General features: G+C 34.5%; 1 protein-coding gene across 3 annotated transcripts in view; it reads left to right on the forward strand.

The window, feature by feature from the left end:
• Positions 1–25,133, forward strand: part of LOC148942409 (glycosaminoglycan xylosylkinase) — a 66,981-nt gene extending 41,848 nt beyond the window's left edge. For all 3 annotated transcript variants that reach the window (XM_089102957.1, XM_089102958.1, XM_089102959.1), the window contains exons 6-8: positions 10,468–10,650; positions 16,297–16,353; positions 24,908–25,133. In XM_089102957.1, the coding sequence (XP_088959083.1) occupies positions 10,468–10,650; positions 16,297–16,353; positions 24,908–25,097 (430 nt within the window). In that variant the 3' untranslated portion in view covers positions 25,098–25,133. The remainder of the gene's footprint in view (positions 1–10,467; positions 10,651–16,296; positions 16,354–24,907) is intronic.
• Positions 25,134–26,377: the final 1,244 nt, after the last annotated feature.

Below are 26,377 nucleotides of genomic sequence, written 5' to 3' on the forward strand. Positions count from 1 at the left end.
ATTTTGTGTAGAATTTCGGCATTGAACTTTTTCCACTGCCACTAAAGGGTTGATATTCGTACATTAAATCGTGTAGAATTTTGTGTAGAATTTCGGTATTGAACTTTTTCCACTGCCACTAAAGGGTCGATATTCGTACATTAAATCGTGTAGAATTTTGTGTAGAATTACGGTATTGAATTTTTTCCACTGACACTACAGGGTTGATATTCGTACATTAAATCGTGTAGAATTTTGTGTAGAATTTCGGTATTGAACTTTTTCCACTGCCACTAAAGGGTTGATATTCGTACATTAAATCGTGTAGAATTTTGTGTAGAATTTCGGTATTGAACTTTTTCCACTGCCACTACAGGGTTGATATTCGTACATTAAATCGTGTAGAATTTTGTGTAGAATTTCGGTATTGAACTTTTTCCACTGCCACTAAAGGGTCGATATTCGTACATTAAATCGTGTAGAATTTTGTGTAGAATTTCGGTACTGAACTTTTTCCACTGCCACTACAGGGTTGATATTCGTACATTAAATCGTGTAGAATTTTGTGTAGAATTTCGGTATTGAACTTTTTCCACTGCCACTAAAGGGTTGATATTCGTACATTAAATCGTGTAGAATTTTGTGTAGAATTTCGGTATTGAACTTTTTCCACTGCCACTACAGGGTTGATATTCGTACATTAAATCGTGTAGAATTTTGTGTAGAATTTCGGTATTGAACTTTTTCCACTGCCACTAAAGGGTTGATATTCGTACATTAAATCGTGTAGAATTTCGGTATTGAACTTTTTCCACTGCCACTACAGGGTTGATATTCGTACATTAAATCGTGTAGAATTTTGTGTAGAATTTCGGTATTGAACTTTTTCCACTGCCACTAAAGGGTTGATATTCGTACATTAAATCGTGTAGAATTTTGTGTAGAATTTCGGTATTGAACTTTTTCCACTGCCACTACAGGGTTGATATTCGTACATTAAATCGTGTAGAATTTTGTGTAGAATTTCGGTATTGAACTTTTTCTACTGCCACTAAAGGGTTGATATTTGTACATTAAATCGTGTAGAATTTTGTGTAGAATTTCGGTATTGAACTTTTTCCACTGCCACTACTGGGTTGATATTCGTACATTAAATCGTGTAGAATTTTGTGTAGAATTTCGGTATTGAACTTTTTCCACTGCCACTAAAGGGTTGATATTCGTACATTAAATCTTGTAGAATTTTGTGTAGAATTTCGGTATTGAACTTTTTCCACTGCCACTAAAGGGTTGATATTCGTACATTAAATCGTGTAGAATTTTGTGTAGTATTTAGGTATTGAACTTTTTCCACTGCCACTAAAGGGTTGATATTCGTACATTAAATCGTGTAGAATTTTGTGTAGAATTTCGGTATTGAACTTTTTCCACTGCCACTAAAGGGTTGATATTCGTACATTAAATCGTGTAGAATTTTGTGTAGAATTTCGGTATTGAACTTTTTCCACTGCCACTAAAGGGTTGATATTCGTACATTAAATAGTGTAGAATTTTTTGTAGATTTTCGGTTTTGAACTTTTTCCACTGCCACTAAAGGGTTGATATTCGTACATTAAATCGTGTAGAATTTTGTGTAGAATTTCGGTATTGAACTTTTTCCACTGCCACTAAAGGGTTGATATTCGTACATTAAATCGTGTAGAATTTTGTGTAGAATTTCGGTATTGAACTTTTTCCACTGCCACTAAAGGGTTGATATTCGTACATTAAATCGTGTAGAATTTTGTGTAGAATTTCGGTATTGAACTTTTTCCACTGCCACTACAGGGTTGATATTCGTACATTAAATCGTGTAGAATTTTGTGTAGAATTTCGGTCTTGAACTTTTTCTACTGCCACTAAAGGGTTGATATTCGTACATTAAATCGTGTAGAATTTTGTGTAGAATTTCGGTATTGAACTTTTTCCACTGCCACTACAGGGTTGATATTCGTACATTAAATCGTGTAGAATTTTGTGTAGAATTTCGGTATTGAACTTTTTCCACTGCCACTAAAGGGTTGATATTCGTACATTAAATCGTGTAGAATTTTGTGTAGAATTTCGGTATTGAACTTTTTCCACTGCCACTAAAGGGTTGATATTCGTACATTAAATCGTGTAGAATTTTGTGTAGAATTTCGGTATTGAACTTTTTCCACTGCCACTAAAGGGTTGATATTCGTACATTAAATCGTGTAGAATTTTGTGTAGAATTTCGTTATTGAACTTTTTCCACTGCCACTAAAGGGTTGATATTCGTACATTAAATCGTGTAGAATTTTGTGTAGAATTTCGGTATTGAACTTTTTCCACTGCCACTAAAGGGTTGATATTCGTACATTAAATCGTGTAGAATTTTGTGTAGAATTTCGGTATTGAACTTTTTCCACTGCCACTAAAGGGTTGATATTCGTACATTAAATCGTGTAGAATTTTGTGTAGAATTTCGCTATTGAACTTTTTCCACTGCCACTACAGGGTTGATATTCGTACATTAAATCGTGTAGAATTTTGTGTAGAATTTCGGTATTGAACTTTTTCCACTGCCACTAAAGGGTTGATATTCGTACATTAAATCGTGTAGAATTTTGTGTAGAATTTCGGTATTGAACTTTTTCCACTGCCACTACAGGGTTGATATTCGTACATTAAATCGTGTAGAATTTTGTGTAGAATTTCGGTATTGAACTTTTTCCACTGCCACTAAAGGGTTGATATTCGTACATTAAATCGTGTAGAATTTTGTGTAGAATTTCGGTATTGAACTTTTTCCACTGCCACTAAAGGGTTGATATTCGTACATTAAATCGTGTAGAATTTTGTGTAGAATTTCGGTATTGAACTTTTTCCACTGCCACTAAAGGGTTGATATTCGTACATTAAATCGTGTAGAATTTTGTGTAGAATTTCGGAATTGAACTTTTTCCACTGCCACGAAAGGGTTGATATTCGTACATTAAATCGTGTAGAATTTTGTGTAGAATTTCGGTATTGAACTTTTTCCACTGCCACTAAAGGGTTGATATTCGTACATTAAATCGTGTAGAATTTTGTTTAGAATTTCGGTATTGAACTTTTTCAACTGCCACTAAAGGGTTGATATTCGTACATTAAATCGTGTAGAATTTTGTGTAGAATTTCGGTATTGAACTTTTTCCACTGCCACTAAAGGGTTGATATTCGTACATTAAATCGTGTAGAATTTTGTGTAGAATTTCGGTATTGAACTTTTTCTACTGCCACTAAAGGGTTGATATTCGTACATTAAATCGTGTAGAATTTTGTGTAGAATTTCGGTATTGAACTTTTTCCACTGCCACTACAGGGTGGATATTCGTACATTAAATCGTGTAGAATTTTGTGTAGAATTTCGGTATTGAACTTTTTCCACTGCCACTAAAGGGTTGATATTCGTACATTAAATCGTGTAGAATTTTGTGTAGAATTTCGTTATTGAACTTTTTAAACTGACACTAAAGGGTTGATATTCGTACATTAAATCGTGTAGAATTTTGTGTAGAATTTCGGTATTGAACTTTTTCCACTGCCACTAAAGGGTTGATATTCGTACATTAAATCGTGTAGAATTTTGTGTAGAATTTCGGTATTGAACTTTTTCCACTGCCACTACAGGGTTGATATTCGTACATTAAATCGTGTAGAATTTTGTGTAGAATTTCGGTATTGAACTTTTTCTACTGCCACTAAAGGGTTGATATTCGTACATTAAATCGTGTAGAATTTTGTGTAGAATTTCGGTATTGAACTTTTTCCACAGCCACTACAGGGTTGATATTCGTACATTAAATCGTGTAGAATTTTGTGTAGAATTTCGGTATTGAACTTTTTCCACTGCCACTAAAGGGTTGATATTCGTACAATAAATCGTGTAGAATTTTGTGTAGAATTTCGGTATTGAACTTTTTCCACTGCCACTAAAGGGTTGATATTCGTACATTAAATCGTGTAGAATTTTGTGTAGAATTTCGGTATTGAACTTTTTCCACTGCCACTAAAGGGTTGATATTCGTACATTAAATCGTGTAGAATTTTGTGTAGAATTTCGGTATTGAACTTTTTCCACTGCCACTACAGGGTTGATATTCGTACATTAAATCGTGTAGAATTTTGTGTAGAATTTCGGTATTGAACTTTTTCAACTGCCACTAAAGGGTTGATATTCGTACATTAAATGGTGTAGAATTTTGTGTAGAATTTCGGTATTGAACTTTTTCCACTGCCACTATAGGGTTGATATTCGTACATTAAATCGTGTAGAATTTTGTGTAGAATTTCGGTATTGAACTTTTTCCACTGCCACTAAAGGGTTGATATTCGTACATTAAATCGTGTAGAATTTTGTGTAGAATTTCGGTATTGAACTTTTTCCACTGCCACTACAGGGTTGATATTCGTACATTAAATCGTGTAGAATTTTGTGTAGAATTTCGGTATTGAACTTTTTCTACTGCCACTAAAGGGTTGATATTAGTACATTAAATCGTGTAGAATTTTGTGTATAATTTCGGTATTGAACTTTTTCCACTGCCACTACAGGGTTGATATTCGTACATTAAATCGTGTAGAATTTTGTGTAGAATTTCGGTATTGAACTTTTTCCACTGCCACTAAAGGGTTGATATTCGTACATTAAATCGTGTAGAATTTTGTGTAGAATTTCGGTATTGAACTTTTTACACTGCCACTACAGGGTTGATATTCGTACATTAAATCGTGTAGAATTTTGTGTAGAATTTCGGTATTGAACTTTTTCCACTGCCACTAAAGGGTTGATATTCGTACATTAAATCGTGTAGAATTTTGCCATTTGTGACAAAATTCTACATGCCATTTGTGGCACTCATCAGGAGATACCTTCCAGCGTCATTAGTCACAGAAAAAAGAGGTCACAGAAAAAAGACGATTGATCATCACTGATCGTCATTGATCAATGACGCAAAAATAAATCTTCCCTATTGGATGGAATAGATTTGAGGAGAAATTAAACCCGCGAGTAACATAAGACCTTAGCTTCTAAACTCTCCAAATCACAGAACGTATCACATCTTCATCTTTACTAACATCTTTACTATGGGATGAAAGTGACCATAGAAATGCTAATACGAGACAAAGCTGCAGAGCTACGAAATATTGGCTCTGAAGATATTGTAGACCTATAGCAAAATGTTATGTCACCGACTTTATCCACTGAATGTGTCATCCGGAGCCACCGGAGGGATGTATTCTCCCCCACGTTTATTCAACCTTTTTCTGCATGTCATCGTCTCGGTGACTCCCGCCGAGTACGGGGCAAAATAGGTAGGCTCCTCATTAACAAATAGGCTTATGCTAATGATATTGATCAGTTAGTTTGAAAATGAAAGCTGATATTGAAAGCTGTTTGGAATTCAGTTTAATACAAACCAAAGTAAAGTCATGGTAACTTCCTAACCTAACGTCATTTCAGGCCGCTTCCAACCTACAATTTATAGTAATTTAAGATGAGCAAGTGGAAACAATTGAGCGATTCTCCTATCTCGGTAGTCTGTTAACGATTACGAATTGCCGTACTGATGACGTCAGATGTTTTCTGAGCCTGGACACCTCTAGTTTCAAATGACTTTCAAACTTATTGAAATCCAGCTGCCTTTCTGACTGCCTAAAAATTCACATTTTTAAAGCCAGATTATATTTTTAGAATTGTTCTAGAACTGTCTTGAGTCTAGAATTGTTGCCTATGGCACAGACCATGGACAGCAAAAGTAAAAAACGAAAACACTCACATTCGAAATGAGATGCCGGATAACAAAAATTAGATACACTGACCATGTCACAACCCAAAAGTCAGAATAAGACTAGTGACATCACACACGATCCTGTGAAAAGTTAGAAGACAGCAACTGTGATGGTTTCGGTACGTCAAGAGAATAAATACTGTTCACCTACCTAAGATTTCACTCGAAGGGACAGTTGATCGGGGACATTGATCTGAGGGAAGACGTCTGTGAGGCGGATTAACAGCTTTGACCGACAATAAACCACTTATTTATGCTGAACTACATCTTACAGAGCACTGGTCAAAGAACTTTCAAAAGGGCTGGTTCCAAAACGTCCCATAAAGAGGGATGAGACATGAGGAGGAATGAGGAGGGAGGGAGGTAAGACATGCAAGCGTTGACAACGAGCTAAATCACGCCTGTTTTTGGGATAGTTTAAGTATTCTGTGGTTTTGGATTTTTAGGCTCTATTGACAATATCTGTTCTATATTTACAGTTGGATACTAATAATGCAATGTTCACAAAATGAAAAGTCAGACGACTTTGTTCTTGGGTGTTTATGTGGGTTTTCTACCTTGCAAAGCTAAATAAAAGAAACTTTATTGCCATAATCACAGCGTCAGGTTTTATTGGTATTTTGTTGGTTTTTCTTTTTATTGGTATTTTCCAGCGGGATTTAGTCTACTTCGAACTTTAGAAAAATAGATTTGTTTTCAAAATAATATTTATTATTTTGACTAATTTAGGTAATGGTTACCATTCCAGCTAGAAATCGTAATTTTTTCTATCTTGCCATTTTTTTAAACACGTCTTTTAATTTTCGGTTACTATGGGCCGTGGTTCGTCCTTTACTAGATTGCAGCTACCGCTGCAACCGTAATCGGTCAAAATTTATTCAGCCAAATTAATCTAGCTAAGGAATTTTCAGAGGAAAAGAAAAAATCCTTTTGGATAGTTATTAGTTATTCTACTTTTATATTTTTTAATAATATTAATTTGATGTTTTATGTTTTTGGGTCTTTTTCTCGGGTCTCCCATTTCCTCTTGTTGCCCCATTGCTGGTGGAAAAAATAGAAATTTTTTTTTGCTTATCGTCGGGTGGGATGTCTGCTGTGGCGTGGTGAGTAATTAATATCATGTCTATTATTTTTTTTACCTTTCTTCTTTCTTTGATTGATCATCCATATATTTCGTTATTCATTACTTTAGTTGTTTTATCTGTGTAAAATGTGCTTGTCTCTCTGCCTGATATTGATATACTCAATATGTTATGTATCTATAAGTGAAATAAATATATGTATCTATAAAATAAATGAACCTGAACCTAGGCTAAATGGTATTTTTCATTTATTTTAATTCATGACAAACAGTAAAAACAGTCACAAGACACCTTGACATCCTCGGAATATGTTTTCTAGACTTTTCCACTTCGATATGGGACATTGGCCTCTATACAGTATATTTTCCAGGCTGATCATTCTCTGATATTGTAAGTCACAAATAAACAAACCTGGAAGACTCTTTGATCAGCCTAAAATTATGAGAAAATTCACTCACAAATATTCTCTAACCAAATCAACTAACCTCCTAAAAGCAACAACCAAAAAGATTGACTGAAAATTAATTTTTTGTAAGTTTTTGGAACTCTTTTAGCTGTATTTGTCTTTCACTTGTTTAAAATTTCTCGTAAATACTTGAATAGTCTAAGATCCTTAGACTATAATATAAAAGGCTAAGATCCTTATAATAGACTAAGATCCTTATAATCTTCGGTACCTGAAAGTTGAATAGAAGGTCTGTGCTGAGTTGCGCCCAAGTGGGGGATTGTAGGTATCTTCTGCTTGGTTCTGCACTTCTATCAACAATATTTGGTGTCTTGGAGGCATTTTCCAATGCTACCATAGTCAAAATATATAGGCCTATGATTATGATATTAGGATGGGGAGGCAAACCATAATACGAATGTATAGTTAGAGGAGGGTAGGTATAAAAAACTCGGAAAAAAAAAATTGATATCTCAAATTTCATGGCAATAGGTATTTCCTTATGAAGATCATGGTTGAGTTGTTATTTTTTTCCCCTCTTCTTTTTTATGTGATTTTTTTTTGTTATGATGATTATTTAATTAATTTAATTAGTTGAGCCGCTAATTAGTTGAGGTAACTAGTTACAACCATCCTGTTTTTTCGCACACCATTCCTGTTTACGTTCCCCAAATTTCTCCAGGTAGCCACTTAAAGGTGGGTCGACTGCACAGGTCATACACAGGTCATCAAGGAAGTGTGTATTTATGGTTTTGATAAATTGAAATTGCCAAGGTTCTATAAATATATTGATTCAATTACCTAATTTTAATCGTAATATCAGTTATTTTGCCAGTGTGTTGTTTCTTTACCTTGGCTATAAAGATTTTACAAATCCTTTTTTTGTAATCCAGCAATCAGGGTGCAATATATTAATTGGTATTTAATTTTTTTAATTGGTAATTATGAATTGGTAATTGGCTGAACAAAAATTCAGACCAAAGGAAACAGCTGGTTGGAGTTTGGTGGAGTTTTGCTGTTTATAACAGCTCTAATACAAAATAAAAACCATTAATACCACGACGGTGGGCTCAGCTACTGAGCTCATTCAAAACGCGATTGAAAAAAAAAAATTCAATCGAGAAATGATTACAGGAAAACGTTAATTAGAAACTAAAAGGCAGTAAAGGGTTACATGTATGTGTGAGGAATATACGTCAACTGCTAGTGGGTTAAGGTGTTTCCCAAGAGTCACAATGGGATAGGTTTATGCCTTGTTAAGGAGGCCATGATTAGACAGATGAGGCCAAAACAGTTGCTCAATGAAGGTTGTCACTTGCTAGTTTAGTCCTCATCCTTATTTAGGTCATTTAGCCACTCTTAAGAGCTAGATGCACTATTGTTACTATGGATGGACTCCACAGAATATGGTTAACTTGTGAGAGTAGGAACTGGCGCTAATGTCGATAAAAAAAACTGTAAACACCATCTAGTGTTTGGTGACACTTGGCATTTTTCAGTGCAGATGAGAATAATTAGTATAATTGGTAAAATTAGGGTAGTTATAAGTGTTTGATCACAGTTCCTGACAGAAAAACTATTTTAAAGCTTGAAAAATGCCAAGTGTCGCCAAACGCTAGATGGCTTTAGTGTCGACGCTAGTGTAAGTTCCCACTCTTATAAGTTCACTGTAGTCTATGGGTGGAGTCATAAAACTAAGTGTAAGTTCAGGCCACAAAATAATTTCAGGCCTCTGCGATGCTGTTGGTCCCCCTCGAGCGTAAGCTTGCCCAACTTTTATTCCTCTTTGTAGAAGCCTTTTATAGTGTTAAGGTGTTTTGTCAATTTCCAAAAGACTGTGTCCATTTTCTTAGTTACCTTTATTGAAAGAAAACGCCAGTAACTTTGCTAATGAGCTTGATGAGTAGCTTTGTATATTTTACGTAAAGGTTCAGTATGAGCTCAGTGTGTCTTCTTTAGGAGAAGCTTTGATTTGATCAATCAGTTTCATGAAAAATTTCTGGCTGCTATATTTCAGTAAACCACTACTTGAGTATGAAATAACAGTGGTACGAATAGACGATTGTTACCAATCGAAAAGCCAGAAACCATTGACTGACACCAGAACTTACACCAGAAACCAGAACTAAAACTGACAATCAACTTGTATAAACACTCTGCCTTCTTTATCCTTTTTGCTTGTTCCCTTTCTTTATTTTGTTTTGGTAGCTTAATTGTGTTAATAAGTACAATCAGGCATGTGTCACTTCACTTAAGAAAACATAATTGGCCAATATGGTGTCAAGGTAGAAAAACCTTTCATGCCCTTGAAGCTCAATTACTGTATTGGTTGGCCTCGATGCTGGGTACTTAAGTAAAAAATCTAAATTTGAAAGTTCTCAATAATCCATGGATATTTAAAGTACTTATTACAGTACATGTCGTTTATAGTTGAAATGTATATTGACTTCACAGGGGAGACCAGACGTTAATACCCCAACAAAGCTTCAATAAAATTCTGTCTTGACGACTACCACTTTATGTGTTGTATACCAAACTCAATGTTCGCCCGAATACTGCAGTTGTTGTAGCTTCTTCTTCCCTAAGTTTTAGTGAAAAAATTAGTAGGGCTATAGCTATCCTGTGAATAAGTGTGAAATTTCCTTTGCATTTCCAAAGCAATTTCCTTTGCATTTCGTCATAGGGCTTACACCTTACTTTAGTCCCTTATCATAGTCCCTCTTTCACCTTACATAGTCCCTCCTTCCTACTTTCCTGATATTAAGTATGTAAAACAGTGTTGTCTTTCTTCTGATCAAAGAGTACGGGTAACTTGCAAGAGTGGAAACTGGCTCTAGTGTCGACTAAAAACCTCAACGCCATCTCGCCGTTTGGCGACACTTGTCATTTTTTCATTGCAATAGTAAAAATAATTAATTTAGTTTGTGTAGTGGGTAAAATTAGTGTGGTTCTTGACAGAAAAACTATTACCGAGCTCGAAAAAACTGCCAAGTGTCGCCAAACGCTAGATGGCGTTGATTATGTTGGCCGGCATTAGTGGCAGTTTCCACTCTTGTAAGTTACCCATACTTTTTGGCTTTGATAGTCAACGCTAAATGTTAATTTTCTGCTTCTTTTTTCTAAGGTGGGAAACAAATCCAAATTTTTGTGATTATTACAAATTCAATTCAACATATTCCAAGTGGTTACCAGACATTGTAGACGCGGCAATTTTCGATTTTATCCTTGGAAATGGTGATCGTCACGACATGGAATTTGCCATGGATTATCCAGATGCAAAAATTCTCCTTCTCGATAATGGAAAAGGGTATTCCAGTTTGAACATGCCTTTTTTGAGTGATTTAGATCCTGATTTTTGTTATTTTGTATAAAATATTTGAAGACTTGCTATCCCACTTACGTCTGGAAGGTGAAAGCGACTCATTTTGAACCCTTCTTTTAAAATGTGAGATAAAAAAATATTTTGGTATAGAGGCAAATGAAGAATCTAAAAATAATAAAGTGAAAAAAAAAAATGTTCAACGAAAGAAAAAATGTTCCAACTGATTTTAATCTTTTTCAGAAGTCAGATGCTTTAAGAATTTGGTAAATTCCTTCTCCTTGAAGTTTAAAATCTTCAATTTCAAGAAATTTAAATTAAACACGTTTTTTGTATTATTTAGATCCTGATTTTGTTATTTTGTTTTTAAGGAGAAAATAGGGATATTCCAGTTTGACACGCTTTTTTCGTGTATAATTTAGATCCTGATTTTGTTTTTATTATTTAAAATAATTTGTCAACCCACATAATCAGTGTAATAAATGCAATCATTAACAGGCAAAATGTAGAAGTCCTTTCTTAGATGGAACATAGCAAAGAGCAAAACACTCTTTTTGAAGTCCTTGGACTTTAGTAGGATCTGTATAAATGTATAGTTTATATTTGCTCATTTGTTGTTTCCAATGATTTTGTTTTAATTTCTCCCGATTTTTACTCTTCAAGCGGTCCAAAAGCGTCTCTGAATTGTTCCTAAAAGTACTTCAAGAATCTAGTGAAGAAGGAACTGCATTGTCATCACTTTTACCAAGATGTTCTTTAAAGTATGTTGTTTTGCTTAAAGAACATCTTGGTAAAAGTGATGACAATGCAGTTCCTGATATATATATATATCTAGGTAAGTTTGTAATCAGATATATATCTAGGTAAGGTGTTATCCGTTACTGAAAGAGAGCTCTTATCAGGTTTTTTTATTGTTGCAGCTTGTGACCTTATTTAAAGGCCGTATTTTAACAATCAAAAATGCAATGGTGAACTGATCGGCTCTTTTTTTTTTTAGTAGAACCGAGGGAAGGAAATTGAATGATTATAATGCTGAGGCCAAACTATAGTTGCACTTGTGGATAAAATCAGGGCCACAATCGAGCGAAAGAAATCGGGCCACAGTCTAATTAAACTTGCGGATAAAATAAGGGCCACAATCGAGTGAAGGAAATCGGGCCACTGTATAATTACACTTTTGGATATAGATGGGTCTATTTCGTATCTGGCCATATGTTCTAGCCTATCTGGTCTGTTTGTGGCCTTTGGGGATTACACACATTAATATATAAAACTACATGCTTTTTTATTTAGGTATTTTTTCACTTTCTAAGACTGCAGTGAAAGAAAGGGTAAGACGGTTAGGTCATATTTTAAGGATGAGGAATAATGTGTTGCCCAAAATTGGCAACGTCCTTGGCAACGTCCACGGTCCGTGGTCAGTTAAAAATGAGTCAAATAAGAAGGGATAAAGAGTTAAGCTCTTAACAGATTAGAATGGAGGACGCGCATTCGCAGCTGTGATTTGAAAGCTGAATTTTCTTGATAGGTTTGAATTTTTTTTCCACGTGTTTTTATTTCATTTTGGAGAACCCTGGCTTCTTTAGAAAAGGAGAACTTATTTATTGTATCTTAAATTATTTAAAAAGAACATAATATCAATTATTAACATAAAAAAATAAACAAACACACCCCTTCCTAATGCCACATCATGATATGGAGGGGAGATAGTAAAAAAAATCTCCCCCCCCCAAAAAAATATATATATATATATATATATTAACATCAGAAGGGGTTTAAAAAAAAAACAACGTCATGTACAATAAGAATGTCTCCTTGGTATTTTTTGAAAAGTAAATGCTGAACTGCATAACTATCGTGCTTATTTAACTCTATAATTCAACTAGATTTAATAGTTTGAAATCATTTTACAAAATTTTAGCCTCAGATAGATCTCTAGATCTGCAGCTGTCTCAGTTGGATTGGTGGTGCTAGGACATGTCAGTATTAGTAGTAGTATGCAATATCTGATTTTAAAAAATATTTAAGGAATCTAATAAAAACAAACTGCTCGATTTGATAGTTTTGCCTAAAATTCGGGTTAATAATAAGAAATCAATTTAATTATGATCTCAAACAATATAATATTTTAGAATATACCAGATATCGACCATTTGTGTCGATAGAGGACAAATGATCTAATGTCTTAAATTGAATTATATTTTCTAAGGAATATTTTCTTATTGAATCTAATGGTGAAGTTCGTTATTCGACACTGCTTTCATTTATTACGCTTTTTTTTGTTGATGCGTGGGAGGGGGGGGGGGTTACAAAAAACTTTAAAGTCAAACTCAAAACAAGAAAAAAAACGTGAGTAGGACTGACAGCCCCCCTGCCTTCTCAAGACCAAAATATAAACTGCACTTTGCTGAAAAAAAAGCAAATGAATGTGTATTGTCTGTTTAATATACATACACTGATATTTATTTCTTAAAGTCTTAACAATTTTAGATTTATTCAAGTTAAAAACGTCAAAACATTAAAATGTATACCAGACACGGCCATTCATTTGGGCCTATGGTCTAAAATTGTCATTTCCTTAATTATTCTATTCAGCAATGAATTTTTAACAGTTACGAAGTACAAATGTACTGCATTTTAGCAGAATAGAACAATGCAATTTTAGCAGAACTTTGACAGTACAATTTTAGGAGCATATCAGTACAAATGAACTATTTACAAAAAAAAATAGGCACTTGTAAGAAATACCCCCTACCTAATATTCTTCATCTAAGTAGAACCTAACTTCATCTAAGTATAACCGGTTTTTTCTTGTCGATGTTTTTTTTACAAACAAATTTGAGCTACATATTTGCACATTAGAGGGGGTGGGGGTAAAGTACCCCCGTAGTTTCCACAATTTGGTTAATAAAGTGTTATATTTTCATCCTTTTTTGTATATTTCATTAGGATTGAACGTCAGAGAAACAGTCCCGCTATACTTAACCCCTCCCCCCCCCACCGCCTAATGTGCAAATATATAGCACAAATTTGTTTATAAAGTAGTATGTTTTAATCTTATTTTGGCAGATTTCATTATGATTGAGCCCCAGAGAAACATATATGAAGAATATTAGGTAGACGGTATTTCATACAAGCACCAAAAAATATATTAAACAATACTAAAAATGATAATTCGTCGCTGTTATGTTTAGAGGTCGTATCTAGCATTTTCAAACTTCTAAAATAAATGCCAATAACCGTTTTCTTAGCTGCTTTCAAAGGGATATAAACTACTTAATGGCAATATTGTTGCACTTTTTACACTAAGTTTATAAGTGAAGCTTTGGATCAGGGTGCCAACTTTGACTTCTGAAAAGAGTGCAAATCCAGTCCAATAAAGAGTGATTTTTCCTCAAAAAAGTGCAAGTAAAAAAATCTCGGATGAAAATTGCCAAATTTCCACGGAAAGTGTGCAAGTTGGCAGTCCTTTTCTATGGGTTAATTCCTCTTCTGACGAAGTTGCCAAGTACTATTGACGTATAAAGCGAATGGAAACTTACACCCAAAAAGAGTGCTTTTCACTCTTCCGCATCCACTCTGAGGTAAAAAAGAGTGCATTTCGTAAAAAAGTGTGCAAGTTGGCAACCCTGCTTTGGACTAGCACAATATCAGGAAGGGATATGGCTAAAATCAATAGTTCAAAGAATGATTTTTGCTCTTTAGAAATTTAGAAGCCGTATCTCACATTTTAAAATAATTGCTATTTGCCTGAAATAATGAACAGTATTCAAAGGGATAGTAGGCAGGGCAATGCATATTCAATCACACTTTGATCATTCAATCTATATGATTCTGCTGATCCTATTTTTGAAGGCTGCTTAGTAAAAAGTTTGCGGCAGCTACCTCAAATGTGTGATTATGTCAGATATGACGTTTTTGTGTAATAAGAATGGGTTGGTTGATGGTTTGATGGTAACATCATTGCTATCAATCCTGGGATTTCAGAATTGTTGCGTAATTACAACCCTGTCTAATTTTTGGGTCAATACTCGGCACTTGTTGGTTATTGGCACAACATTCAATAATTTGTAATACTAGACCAATAAGGGCAGCTATTATAAATCAAAATCAACAGACATGTGGGATACGATGGTGTACGCTGGTCAGCATTGCCAACGCTTTGAAATAGACAGTACCAGTTTTCCGACTAAAAGTGTACTACAAGAGGTTATTTGTACCATCTTAACAGCAGGTTCAAAATTCGCCATACAAAGAAGAAATGTTTTATAACCTGTAACACGAACGGATATCCGAGTCAGAAATAAACAAATAAAAACAAAATGTACCAAAAACGGTACGGTTGTACCGCGTTGGCAACGCTGATACTGCTTTTGCTGCGCTGTCATTTGCTCTAGTCGTTTTACATTCAAAGTGCCTCTGCCTTTCGGCTAATAGGACTTAATATTGCAAAGTTTAAAATACGCAACCATTAATTGAAGAAAAAAAAACAACCTATTTTGTCAGAATACCAGCGTGATTTTAAATTGTCAAAGTAAGCTAATACTGTCAACAAATGCTTAGTAAAATAGACTGACAATAAATTGTAGCACAAACTCCATATGCATTGTTTTTTTTCCTTTTTTCGAGCGGTACGCTATGTAGCCTACAAGTTTAAGAAAGAAAATTCTGCTCAACGATGCTTAAAACAAAAGATAAAGCAATTTGCTGTTACAAATATTTTTTCACTTCGGGGAATTACTACTACTACTAACAACTCAACGCAGCACCAAGCCGCCTGAGGCCGACACAGCTACGTACGCTCCTCCTCCATCCCAATCTATACAACGTCAAAACTGAGGATTATAGATATTTGATGAATTGGGTACTTCTCAATTATTATCTAAGAGTGAAAATTGGTTCGACACATCCACTACACTTCCTAAAACTCCACTCAGTTATCGATAACATCAGTTATCGTGGGAATGTAGAATAAATAAAATAAGAAAACTCTAATTCAGTCTTGAGTCCCTAATCTTAAATCTAAGGGTGATCTATTTTACTTCAATGACGCGTGACAATTACGAATCGCTGTTATGTACTGGTAAAACTGTATAAGTTATACGGTTTGGCAACACTGCTTTTTAACTATCTTTGTTAGAACAAAATAAAGCGGGTGATTAGTTTAAGAAAAGCAAAGTACATTCATTTCAATATCAGTTAGACTAAAAACAAGGAATTCCGCAACCTATTGCAGGAAGGGAAAACCAGTCAGTTGTATGCACTAAGGTGATTTCACTATTACAAGGAAGGCCGTATCCGGTGGGTACGGGGTTTGACCCCCCCCCCCCCGAAATTTTTGTCCGATTCGTAAAAACGTAACAAAAATGCCTATAAAATCTTTTTTTATGTATTAAATTTGTTATTTCTGCCCCCTCCCCCTTAAAAATACCCGCAACGAAAATCCTGGATACGTCTCCTATCTTGATTTCTATTCTAACATGAATGACAAAATAATCAAACGCTAGAGTATATCAGAGTAAATACTTTTGGTTTGATTTCTTATGTAATCAGTTATTTGGTTGTAATATTCTTCATTCTTTTTTTTTATTGACATTCTTTTCTTCTTTCTTCATTCTTCATTTTTTTTTGTAGTCTAAGAAACGCAGAAGATCATCTTGACATCCTGGCACCTTTATTCCAGTGTTGCATGTAAGTTTTTTCTGCTTTTATTCAAAGAATATTATAAAGCTTCGTCTTGATTGGCATTCACCCTGCCAGCAGCAGGGTCGGCTTTGACTGGACAGCCAGTCATAACCTTCCAAATTTTGAAGGCTGTTCAATCATATTGGCTGTCAAATCATAGCTTCAGCTGTCCTACAAAAACTGCTGCTGGCAGGGTGAATGATGTTAATCAAGACGAAGCTTAAGTGAAGAGAATATGAATATTAATGCTAAATAGATTAGAGAACATTATCAACAAAAGTATTTAAGAAAAAAACCGTAAAAGACCAAAATTCGGGATTTTTTGGTAGTGGGCACAGTTCTGCGTATCCACCCCCCCCCCCCGGTTTCTCTATGGGTCTGAATAGATACATACTTGATAGTGTATTTGGGAAAGAGGATTGAAGCATTATAGCTTTATTACTTTATTAAATCAGTGTTTCTAAATGTCATTTTTTATTTGAGCACCGTTACTTTAGCACGTCATGCCGGTTTTCAATCTTTTGCCATTCTCGATATCATGGTTGCCATCCTCGATACAACCTCGTAAAGAGCAAACCACGGTCCATGGTAACCAAAAGTTTAAAAACGGGTAAAAAAAACAAGTTGTCCAGTGGGAAAAAATTTCCATTTTCAGCTTATTCAGGAGTGATAATTATTGTTTCGATTAATCTTGATAGTAAAATATTCTTGAAAAAAAAAATTGCTGGAATTTATTAACAACAAGGAAAATCACCTTTTTTGCATGGGTAGCGCTGATATGGCCTTTATTTTTCTTCGCCTCTAGTGGTGGTAAAAAAAGGCACCCAAAAAGCGCTAGCGTTGGGTGCCTTTGACAAGGGTAAATCTCCAAGACAAGGGTACATCTCCATGGTTAAAAACCTAATTCTAAGCTTAAAAATCCTTCCTCGTATATATTCCTCCCTCCCAGCCAACCTTAATATTATTTATAAATACTCTAATGACTTGCTACAGTAACTTAATAGACGCTATAGACGACGAGGGCTGGAACCTCCATGCAACAATATAATAGGCTACAGTAACATAATAGACGGCTGGAGCCTCTATGATACAATATAATAGGTTACAGCAACATAATAGATAACCTAATTTTTATGACTTAGCGTAATTTTTAGCGTGAAGAGCGAGGTATTGACTAGGGGACGAACCCCTTAATATACGTATTAAAAATGTGAATATAGAAGTTCGTTCACGTATATTTATTATAATAAAAACGTTCGCAAATAAAATTAAAGAACTTTTGAGATAGCCATTTACCCCAAAAAAGGTAAAATTAATATGCAAATTTCGTTTTAATTATTCATGTACGGTGAGCCAAAATCAAAACCTGCATTAATTCAAAAACGTTCCGAAATTAAATAAAAAAATAAGTTTTTCCACTGAAAGTAAGGAACAACATTAAAAGTTAAAACGGACAGAAATTATTCCGTATATGAAAGGGGGTTGTCCCCTTCTCAACGCCTCGCTCTTTACGCTAAAGTTTGACTCTTTCTCACGACTCTATTTTTCAAAACAATAAAAAAATTTAGCGTAAAGAGCGAGGCGTTGAGGAGGGGACAGCCCCTTTCATATACGGAATAATTTCTGTTCATTTTAATTTTTAATGTTGCTCCTTACTTTCAGTTAAAAAAACTTGTTTTTTTATTTGATCCATGATAGAAAGGGACATGCTTCCGAAGACAAGACAGTTCGTCTTCATGGTTTATCCATGCGACGTAGAATTTTATTCAGCGGTTGCAGAGTATAATGGAATAATGGCGTAGTATTTCCAAAATTAGTAGATGTATATTGTACAACATTTTGATTCTTAGTAATTATGGATAGCTCCATAATATTAACCAAGTTGTATAAGAATACATTCCAAGTCCTCATCCGTGACGATAGATCTTTAGAAATAATGGATTATATACTTGTACTACCTGGTTTACCGGCCTAATTAGGTAATTAGATTACCTAATTAGATAATTACCTAACTTTTATATCTAATTTTTTTTTTTTTTAAGTCAACTTGATAACGCCATCATAAAGTGCCATATGACGCCAAGAATTGCACTTGAGGCTTTTTTTTACGAAAATACCAAAAAAGGATATTTTCCAATAAAAAGATTCCAAAAAAAGAATTTTTCAAAATATAGGCTGGGGCAAAAACAAGGACGGACTGGCCGTCCTCAAGTGCCGCCAATAGAGCTATTACGCAGGAAGCATTTTAGGAAGATGTTTAAAGGCTGAATTCAAATCTATTGATTATTTCAGGGGGTTTTGTTGATTTACAGTGGAAAGGAGAATTGAAAAGCCGCATCGAGGGGTGGTAAAAATTTTGAGGTCCAATTTGTTAATTTTCTAGCATGTAATAAACCCGCGATTTGAAAATGCAAATAGTATAAAGACGACTTTTATTTATAAGACGGTTTTGTCGTGGTGACGGTGTCGTCTTGGTGACGGTTGTCGTCTCGTCAGGCCGGTGTCGTCTTGTCATGGTGTGTCTAGTGGTGACAGTTCTTCCTTGTGGCTTTGGCAACAGAAGTTTTGTATCTTGGGTAGAACAACACTGGATCGTGGTATTTCCCTACATTTGTAGGATTCTGAAAAATTAGCGCTTTACTGAAAACTAAGCTTCCTTGAGGTTTTGGGAGAGTTAAAATCGTGTCGTATAAGCTATTGACTTATTGGCCAATAACAGAATATTGAGAGCTTTATAAATTATTCTTTTGTTTTCTGCAAACCACTTAAGGCCTGGAAGTCTGCAGGCCACATAAAAAGGTTTACCTGTTTATATTTCCGTTTTGTTGCGTCGGTTTTGTGTTTCTAGTAAAGCGCTACTTTTTTGGAATGCTACAAATATAGAGAAATATCACGAGCCAGTTTTGTTTCAAAAATATGTTGCATAAACAGCGAAACAGTAATTTTTGTTTGTTTTAAGTTTCAACTTCCCTCTTTTCTTTCATAGAAATACTCTGTTTTTTAGTTAATCATAGGATAGTCTCGTCAGTGGTGGCAACGGTATTACGTATCTTTTGCTTCAAGTCACTTGTGTCCATCCTTAGCAAAACATTTTGTTTAGCACGGTATGTATTTTATGAGACTGGTGTGATAAATGTGCCATACTGATACATTCCCCATGTAATAGCCACTCTCATTTGCTCGCATGTTTTCTTAATGATTCCCTAGACCAGGTGTATTTATTGAAATGGGGAACGACGCATATCTTCTGCAGTGTTTGGATGTCTTTCTTTCTTTTCTTTCGCATATCTTTCTTTTATTCCTTAATTCGGGGCACCCAATATCTATAATCAAATTCTGATTTGCCGCTAGTTTTTTATGGAGGATTTTAGATGACTATTGAATTTTCTTTTGAAAGAGTCTACAGAGAAAATTTTAGGTATAACTTCCTCAGAAAGATCATTCCAGATCGAAGTGCAACGTTGGATGAATCTGTTCGTCAAGTACTCTGTCCTTGGCTTGGCAGTCTCAAGATAATTGGACCGAGCTGTGTCTGTCTTGTTGGTTGGACAGTTGAGTGGACATTCCGGGAAAGTTCTAGAGAAGGAGGTTAATTTAAGTACTTGTAGAAAACAGCCATCGACGCTACATCGAACCTCTGTCTAACAGACTGGAGAGAGTCATGGGGAGCGACTAAACCTGCCCTATTAGCCATATTTTGAATCTTTTTGTGTGGTGCCAGCAAAGTTTTTGAAACACCAACATACAGCGGGCATCCAAACTCGGCACTGGGTCTGATGAAAGACTTGTAAAGTGGGATGATCGAGCTGAGCGGTAGAAGATTTTAGCAGCGAAGGGTTATCCCCAGCTTGCTCGCGCCGGAGGTTCCTACCCGGTCGAGGTGGGAGTTCCAAGAGAAATATGTGGAGAAGTGGATTCCAAGGAGACAAAGTTCGTCGACTCTTTTTATAGTTTCGTACAAGAAGATGAAGCTGTGTCACTTTCTGACATCTGGCAGTGACAGAAGAGGTATGTGTGTCACTTTTGATCGGTAGACCATCAACCCTTTTGTTTTTTATGTATTAAATCTGATCGTCCAGGGATCAGACCACTTTTCAGTTTCCAAAAGATCTGTCTGCAGTGGCAGGGGCTGTCTGTTTCGACGATTTTATTATTCTTTTGAAACTGCCTTTCATTTAAATGGCCACTTAAGAAGATATGTTTCCATATCTAAGGTGTCTCTTTATTTCATAACTTTCTGTTTCCTTCGATTTGATATTCTTGTGGTTTGACAACTTTTTCCAAATCTGCCATATCTAAGGTGCCTGTTTATTTCCCTTGACTTGATATTCTTGTGGTAAATTGGACATCATTATTAAGTTCTGGCTTAGGCGTCAGTTGGTTTTCATAAGGCGTCACGCTTCAGTAGGGAGGAGCCTGAAATCCCAGACCTCTCGAGAACTATATAAGCTTGAGTGATGAGTATTTAGGGGGATGTTTCATCCCCCTTTAACCTATTTAACACTTTTAACCCTTCTCCTATTTTACCCTTTTTAACCTATACCATTTGACTCTTCTTTTTGTAACTCCAAATTTTGTAAAAAAATTATTTTAATTATATTTGTAAAAAATATAAAATAAAAATAATAATTTTTGTAACGAATTACTGATTTTTTTTTGTAACTTTAAAACGCAGCGTTTATGCTCAAACTTAAAAAAATTTTATGAATACTTTCATAACTTTTTGGTTATTTATATTTGGAGGTTTCATAACTTTTTTCATAATTGCAAATCATGTAAAAAAATTTACTTTGGACCTTTAGAATGCAAATGCTTATACTTCACCTTAAAAACTTTCTTCTGATATTAAGAACCAACCCCCTCACTCCAACTTCTTATACGTACTAACATGAATTTTTTTTTATCCTTTTATCTTTTAAATATTAATGATTGTTTGCCCCCACCCTAGCCAAAATATTAGAAAATTGCCCTTTTCAGCTACGGGCGAAAACAGAGCTATGCACTTTTCCATATATTTTATTTTCCTTTGGATTTTTATCCAAGAAAAAATTTTATCTTTCAAGACTAATTTAAAATTTTTTTAATTCTTTCATCTTAGCGATGAAGTCGACACATAAAATTTCAGATTTCTGCAACTAAAAATCTTATTTCTCTTTTGCCTCTTTTTAAAAATTAATCATTACTAGCTCTCAAGAGGCGTAACTCACCAGTACAGGCTCTCTCTAACATTTTACTTATAACAATATACAATATATATAAGTATTATAACACATTATGTATATTATATTATTAGTATTATATACTTATATATTATATACTTATATATATATTTTTGGTTTGTATCTATTTTTCTATATAAATATATTGTGATATTTATATCACAATATATGTATATCTATATAAATATAAATTGTGATATACCAAAAATATATTGTGATATTTATTTTTGGTTTGTATCTATTTTTCAAAATAGTGATATCTATTCAAAATAGTCTTTCAAAGACCCCCAAGGCAGATATGGTTTTTTCACTCCTAAATCATAGATTATGATTTCTCTTTTTTTAATGTTAATAATACTTCAGTTTCTCAAGAATATTAGCAGAGGCGGATGTTCCACCATAATAAGCGTATAATTCCTCAATATCTCAATACATTTAAATTTCGTGACTGCACAAAGCCCACTGTAACACAAGCTCTGATGAGACTAAAATCAGATTCATTTTTAAATTTACCTGTGAACATTCAACACGTATATTTTTACAAATGGATAAATTCTCTTGTGAGTCCAACAAAGGCACTAACATGGAGAAAGAAAAAGCCTTTGTTGCTCACTTCCAAAATGAGCCAGATGACAAAATGTTTAGCCAAATAGATTTAGAATAAATGTATGCTGGTCATAATAGTGAATTAGAAGAACCAAAGACCGATGAAGCTGAACCTCTACCTGAGAAAATAAAAATTGACAAAGGTCAGGATAGGAGTGTTCTAGATGGCGCCATTCATCAAATTGTGGGAGGAGAAACTCATCCATAGCGGAGTTTTCACCCAAAATCAGGTTCCAATGCAAGAACAAGATTGTACAATATCAAATGACCAAAGAGACTTTATTTCAGATGATATCAAATTAAAAACTTGGAAAAGAGGCCTTAGTGACGTAAAAAAGGAATGAACCTTGTGAATGCAAGATGGGCACTAAACTATTTCATAAATATTATTATATTTTATAAACATTAAAATTTGAAATATCTATAAATATTGTAGCATTTATTTTTATATATTATAATATAAATTTATAACTATTACTAGTATTATTGTAAATATTTTATAAACTATTTCATACGAAAAAAAACGCATAATTGCAAAATGTGCAGTAAAATGTTTTCTCTCCAAGTTCTAATTTATCCACAAATATGAGAGTTTATACTGGAGAAAAAAAAATTATGCACTAAATTTTTTTCTCAAATTTTCACCTTATCTAGACATAAAAGATTCATACATGAAGCAATATGCCCGTGAATACCCAAATGACTTACTGTAGACCCTAAGTTCAACCAGAAAATGAATGCTTCAACTAGATCATCCAAGTGTTTTGGAGTTCTTTTTTATACAACTACTTACAACTCGCTACAGTACCAAGCCAACTGAAGCCAACGCAGCTACGTACTCTCCTCCTCCACCCCAACCTATTCACAACCTCCCAAGAAGTTTCTATTTTCCTTAAATCTTTCCTTGTGACATCCTTCCACCCCATTTGGGGACAACTTGCTTTTCGTTTAGCCCTAGACGGTTTTGAAAACGTCATCCTTCATCCGCAGAACGTGTCCTAGCCATCTCAATCTTTCTCTCATTATAGCCCTAGAAAGCGGGATTGAACCAGATTTTTCGTACAGCTTAGTGTTTAAGATGCGGTCAGTTAGTCAGGTACATAAAACTGTACTATAATATTACAATATATTTGTTTTGTCACATTTTATCATGTTTCTGGAATATAGCTAGTCTTTCACAATCATTTACCGTGATAGAATGGACTTCTATGCTTGTCTTTTAAGCTTACATTATTTACTTGCGAGAATTTGCACTATTTTTCCTATCTGAAATATAACAGATTAGCTATTATCTTTAAATGATAAAATCTATTAAAGATAATAATAGAATATTGTCTACACAAAACTGAATTTTTTAGCTTATTTTTCTTCACTTGTCTTCTTATTCCACATCGATTTATTCATCGTAAACAATTCCATGGAGTTTTGCAAAAAGGGTCTAAGTCCACTTTTTTCCAAAAATAAGTGAAATATATGGTTCGAAATAGCTCGAAGATATCTTCGATTGGTCGATTCAAAACTGGTATATGTTTAATTCTTACGGAGTTATAAATTGTTCTAAAAGAACGTAGAAAAGAGCGCAAGTCCCTTATCTTCTAACCAACGAACAATTCAGCAGTTTGGACATTTCCAGTGAATTCTGATCGAAAAGTTAACTAGGAATCAGTCTTTAAAGTTTCGAGTTTCTTAAATTCTGATCTGTGAGAAGGATTTTTTTTTATTATGCCTTTTCATTTTCTCACCTTAAAAAATTAGGAAAAGTTGACTTCGGCCCTTTTTGCAAAGCGCCACGGAATTAGAGTTGGTAGAGTATCTAGATTCATATCATGTTTTTCTTGCAGCGAAAAGTCGAGTTCACACTTCTTCCAAGTGTGAACCCATGTTCACACTTCATTCTTGTTATTTCTTTTTGTATAGTCAATGAGACTTACCATTCATGCGTTTAAATTTGCTTGTTTGATGTAATATCACACACTGAAGACATCATTGAATAATCACCATTAGTAGCCAAATAAAAATCTCAGCCAAAGAGGGGGGGGGGGGCTAGTTTTGCCACCCCCCTAGATTTTTCAAAATACATATTCGGAATATTTTTATTGAATATCGCCCCTTTTTATATTTTCCTTGCAAATTTAAAAAGACCTAACAAATTTACCTCCCTCTAGATATTGAAAAAACAATTTGCTCCTCTCCCACCACTAAATATTTGTTAATAGCCTAGTTATGGCCACTGGATGTTAATGGCCACTGGAATAGCCTAGGATTACCAAAGTTTGTAATCGTAAGTCCCATTATCTTCAAGGTAATGACGAAAGAATCGTGCTTTCTTGTTTCTCCATCCCTTAATGACTGATTAACACTTTGCGTAGGATTTTTTTTTTAATCAAGGTAGGAATTAGTTGTTTTGCCATTAGTCACACTTATAATGCCAATGTTCCTTACGCTAAAGTTTAACTTTTTGTCCCAACCCCTTAAGCACGCTCAAGCACAAGAACCATTGAACTAGAATGAGTAGTATTTTAAAAGCACAATAAAACTGGGTTAAAGAGCAGTGGGTTGAAGAAAGGGCAGTCCTCCTCGTATACGGAGTAATTTCTGTTCGTTTTGAGAGTTAAATCCTTACTTTCAGTTGAAAAGACTTGTTGTTTTTATGAATTATGAAATAAAATTGACGTTTTGTAGTTTAAATTCGTAGTATAAAGTGTAAAGCTGGCATTTTTTTTTTTTTTTTACAGTGTGCGAAAATCTACTAAACAGCAGATTCAGATGTTCCAGCGTAATCAATTTTCGCAGCTTTTAATGGAAATTAGCTCACGTGATTCTATCCAACCAACTGCAACTGAAGAACAATATAACGCGTTCGATCGAAGAATAGCTATTGTAATAAAAGTCATTAATATGTGTTACAATATACTAATTGTGTAAATAAAATTTATAAATAATTGTGTAAATAAAATTTTAAAATTATTTCAAGCTATTAGAGAACTGTTAAACTTGACGTGGACTAATCCCTAAAAGATATTCAAAGTCAGACAAGGTAAGATAATGTAGAAACGCCTGTATCGTCAACGAATATTTTTACAAAGCTTACCTTTCTGTTTTTTGTTTAAATAATCTTATATATAAATAATTTGGTGCAAGCAATACGTGGATGGTTGTTGAGAATAATAAATCGTGCTCGAACAAAATTTGTGTGGCAGATTCTTGCAGTCTCTTCCAAAGAGTGGGCAACATAAGAATGGGAACTAGCGCCAGTGTCGATACAAAAAACTGTCAACGCCATCTAGTATTTTGGCGATATTTGGCATTTTTCAATCTTATAATAAAATAATTAATTAAATTTGTGTCGTTGTAAAAATTAGTGTGTTCTCTCAGTTCCTGACAGAAAAACAGTTACGAAGCGTGAAAAAAATGTCGCCAAATGCTAGATGGCGTTGACGTTTTTTCGCTGACACAAGCACGAGTTTCCATTCTTATAAGTTACCTTTACTCTTTGGTATCTTCTCTAATCATACATTGGGTGATTCCCAGAACACAAAGCTGATTACTTTTAAAATTTTACCCTCCTCAACAACATCTTCTGATGTTAAAATGTATGACTGACAAGCATCTGTGGAAATGCATCCTAAGAAGTTCCATGTATAACTCCGTGTCTAACAGAAATTAAAAAGTTGTCACAGCTAAAATCTCAATTTAACGCCTGTAAAATATGACTGCTTGTGAATTTTTAAGATATAAAATTATTCTTGGTGACTTTTTTCAGCTACAAACATCAGCAGCCTTTCATTGCTGTAGCGATAGCTGCAACCTAGTAAAGAGCAAACAATAGCTCACATCAACCACAGGTTTAAAAATGCAAATGAAAAACAGCACTCTTGTGAAAAAATATGCCATTCGCTAAAATGTTATAGTGAATACAAATTTATAAGAAATTCAAAAAAGAGCATTAAACCCCTTGAAAATGGTGCCGAATCCAAAGCAAAATTAATTAATTAGAATCTCCATCTCCAAAAACCCTGTACAAGAAAATATGGTACTTTCCCATTATGTGAGCCTCTACAAGGAAACCAGTCACGAAAAACCCGAGGCATCCTCGACAAAAGCAAAGATTTGACGCTATCTGATGTTGTATAAACAAGTATTCAGAGGTTTCTGACTCTGGGAACTATATTTAAATTGTTGATTTTGGGGGTTTAGGGGGGGGG

This window comes from Artemia sp. Qi Xiang Cuo, chromosome 17, assembly GCF_049724085.1.
Source record: "Artemia sp. Qi Xiang Cuo chromosome 17, ASM4972408v1, whole genome shotgun sequence".
NCBI lineage: Eukaryota > Metazoa > Arthropoda > Branchiopoda > Anostraca > Artemiidae > Artemia > Artemia sp. Qi Xiang Cuo.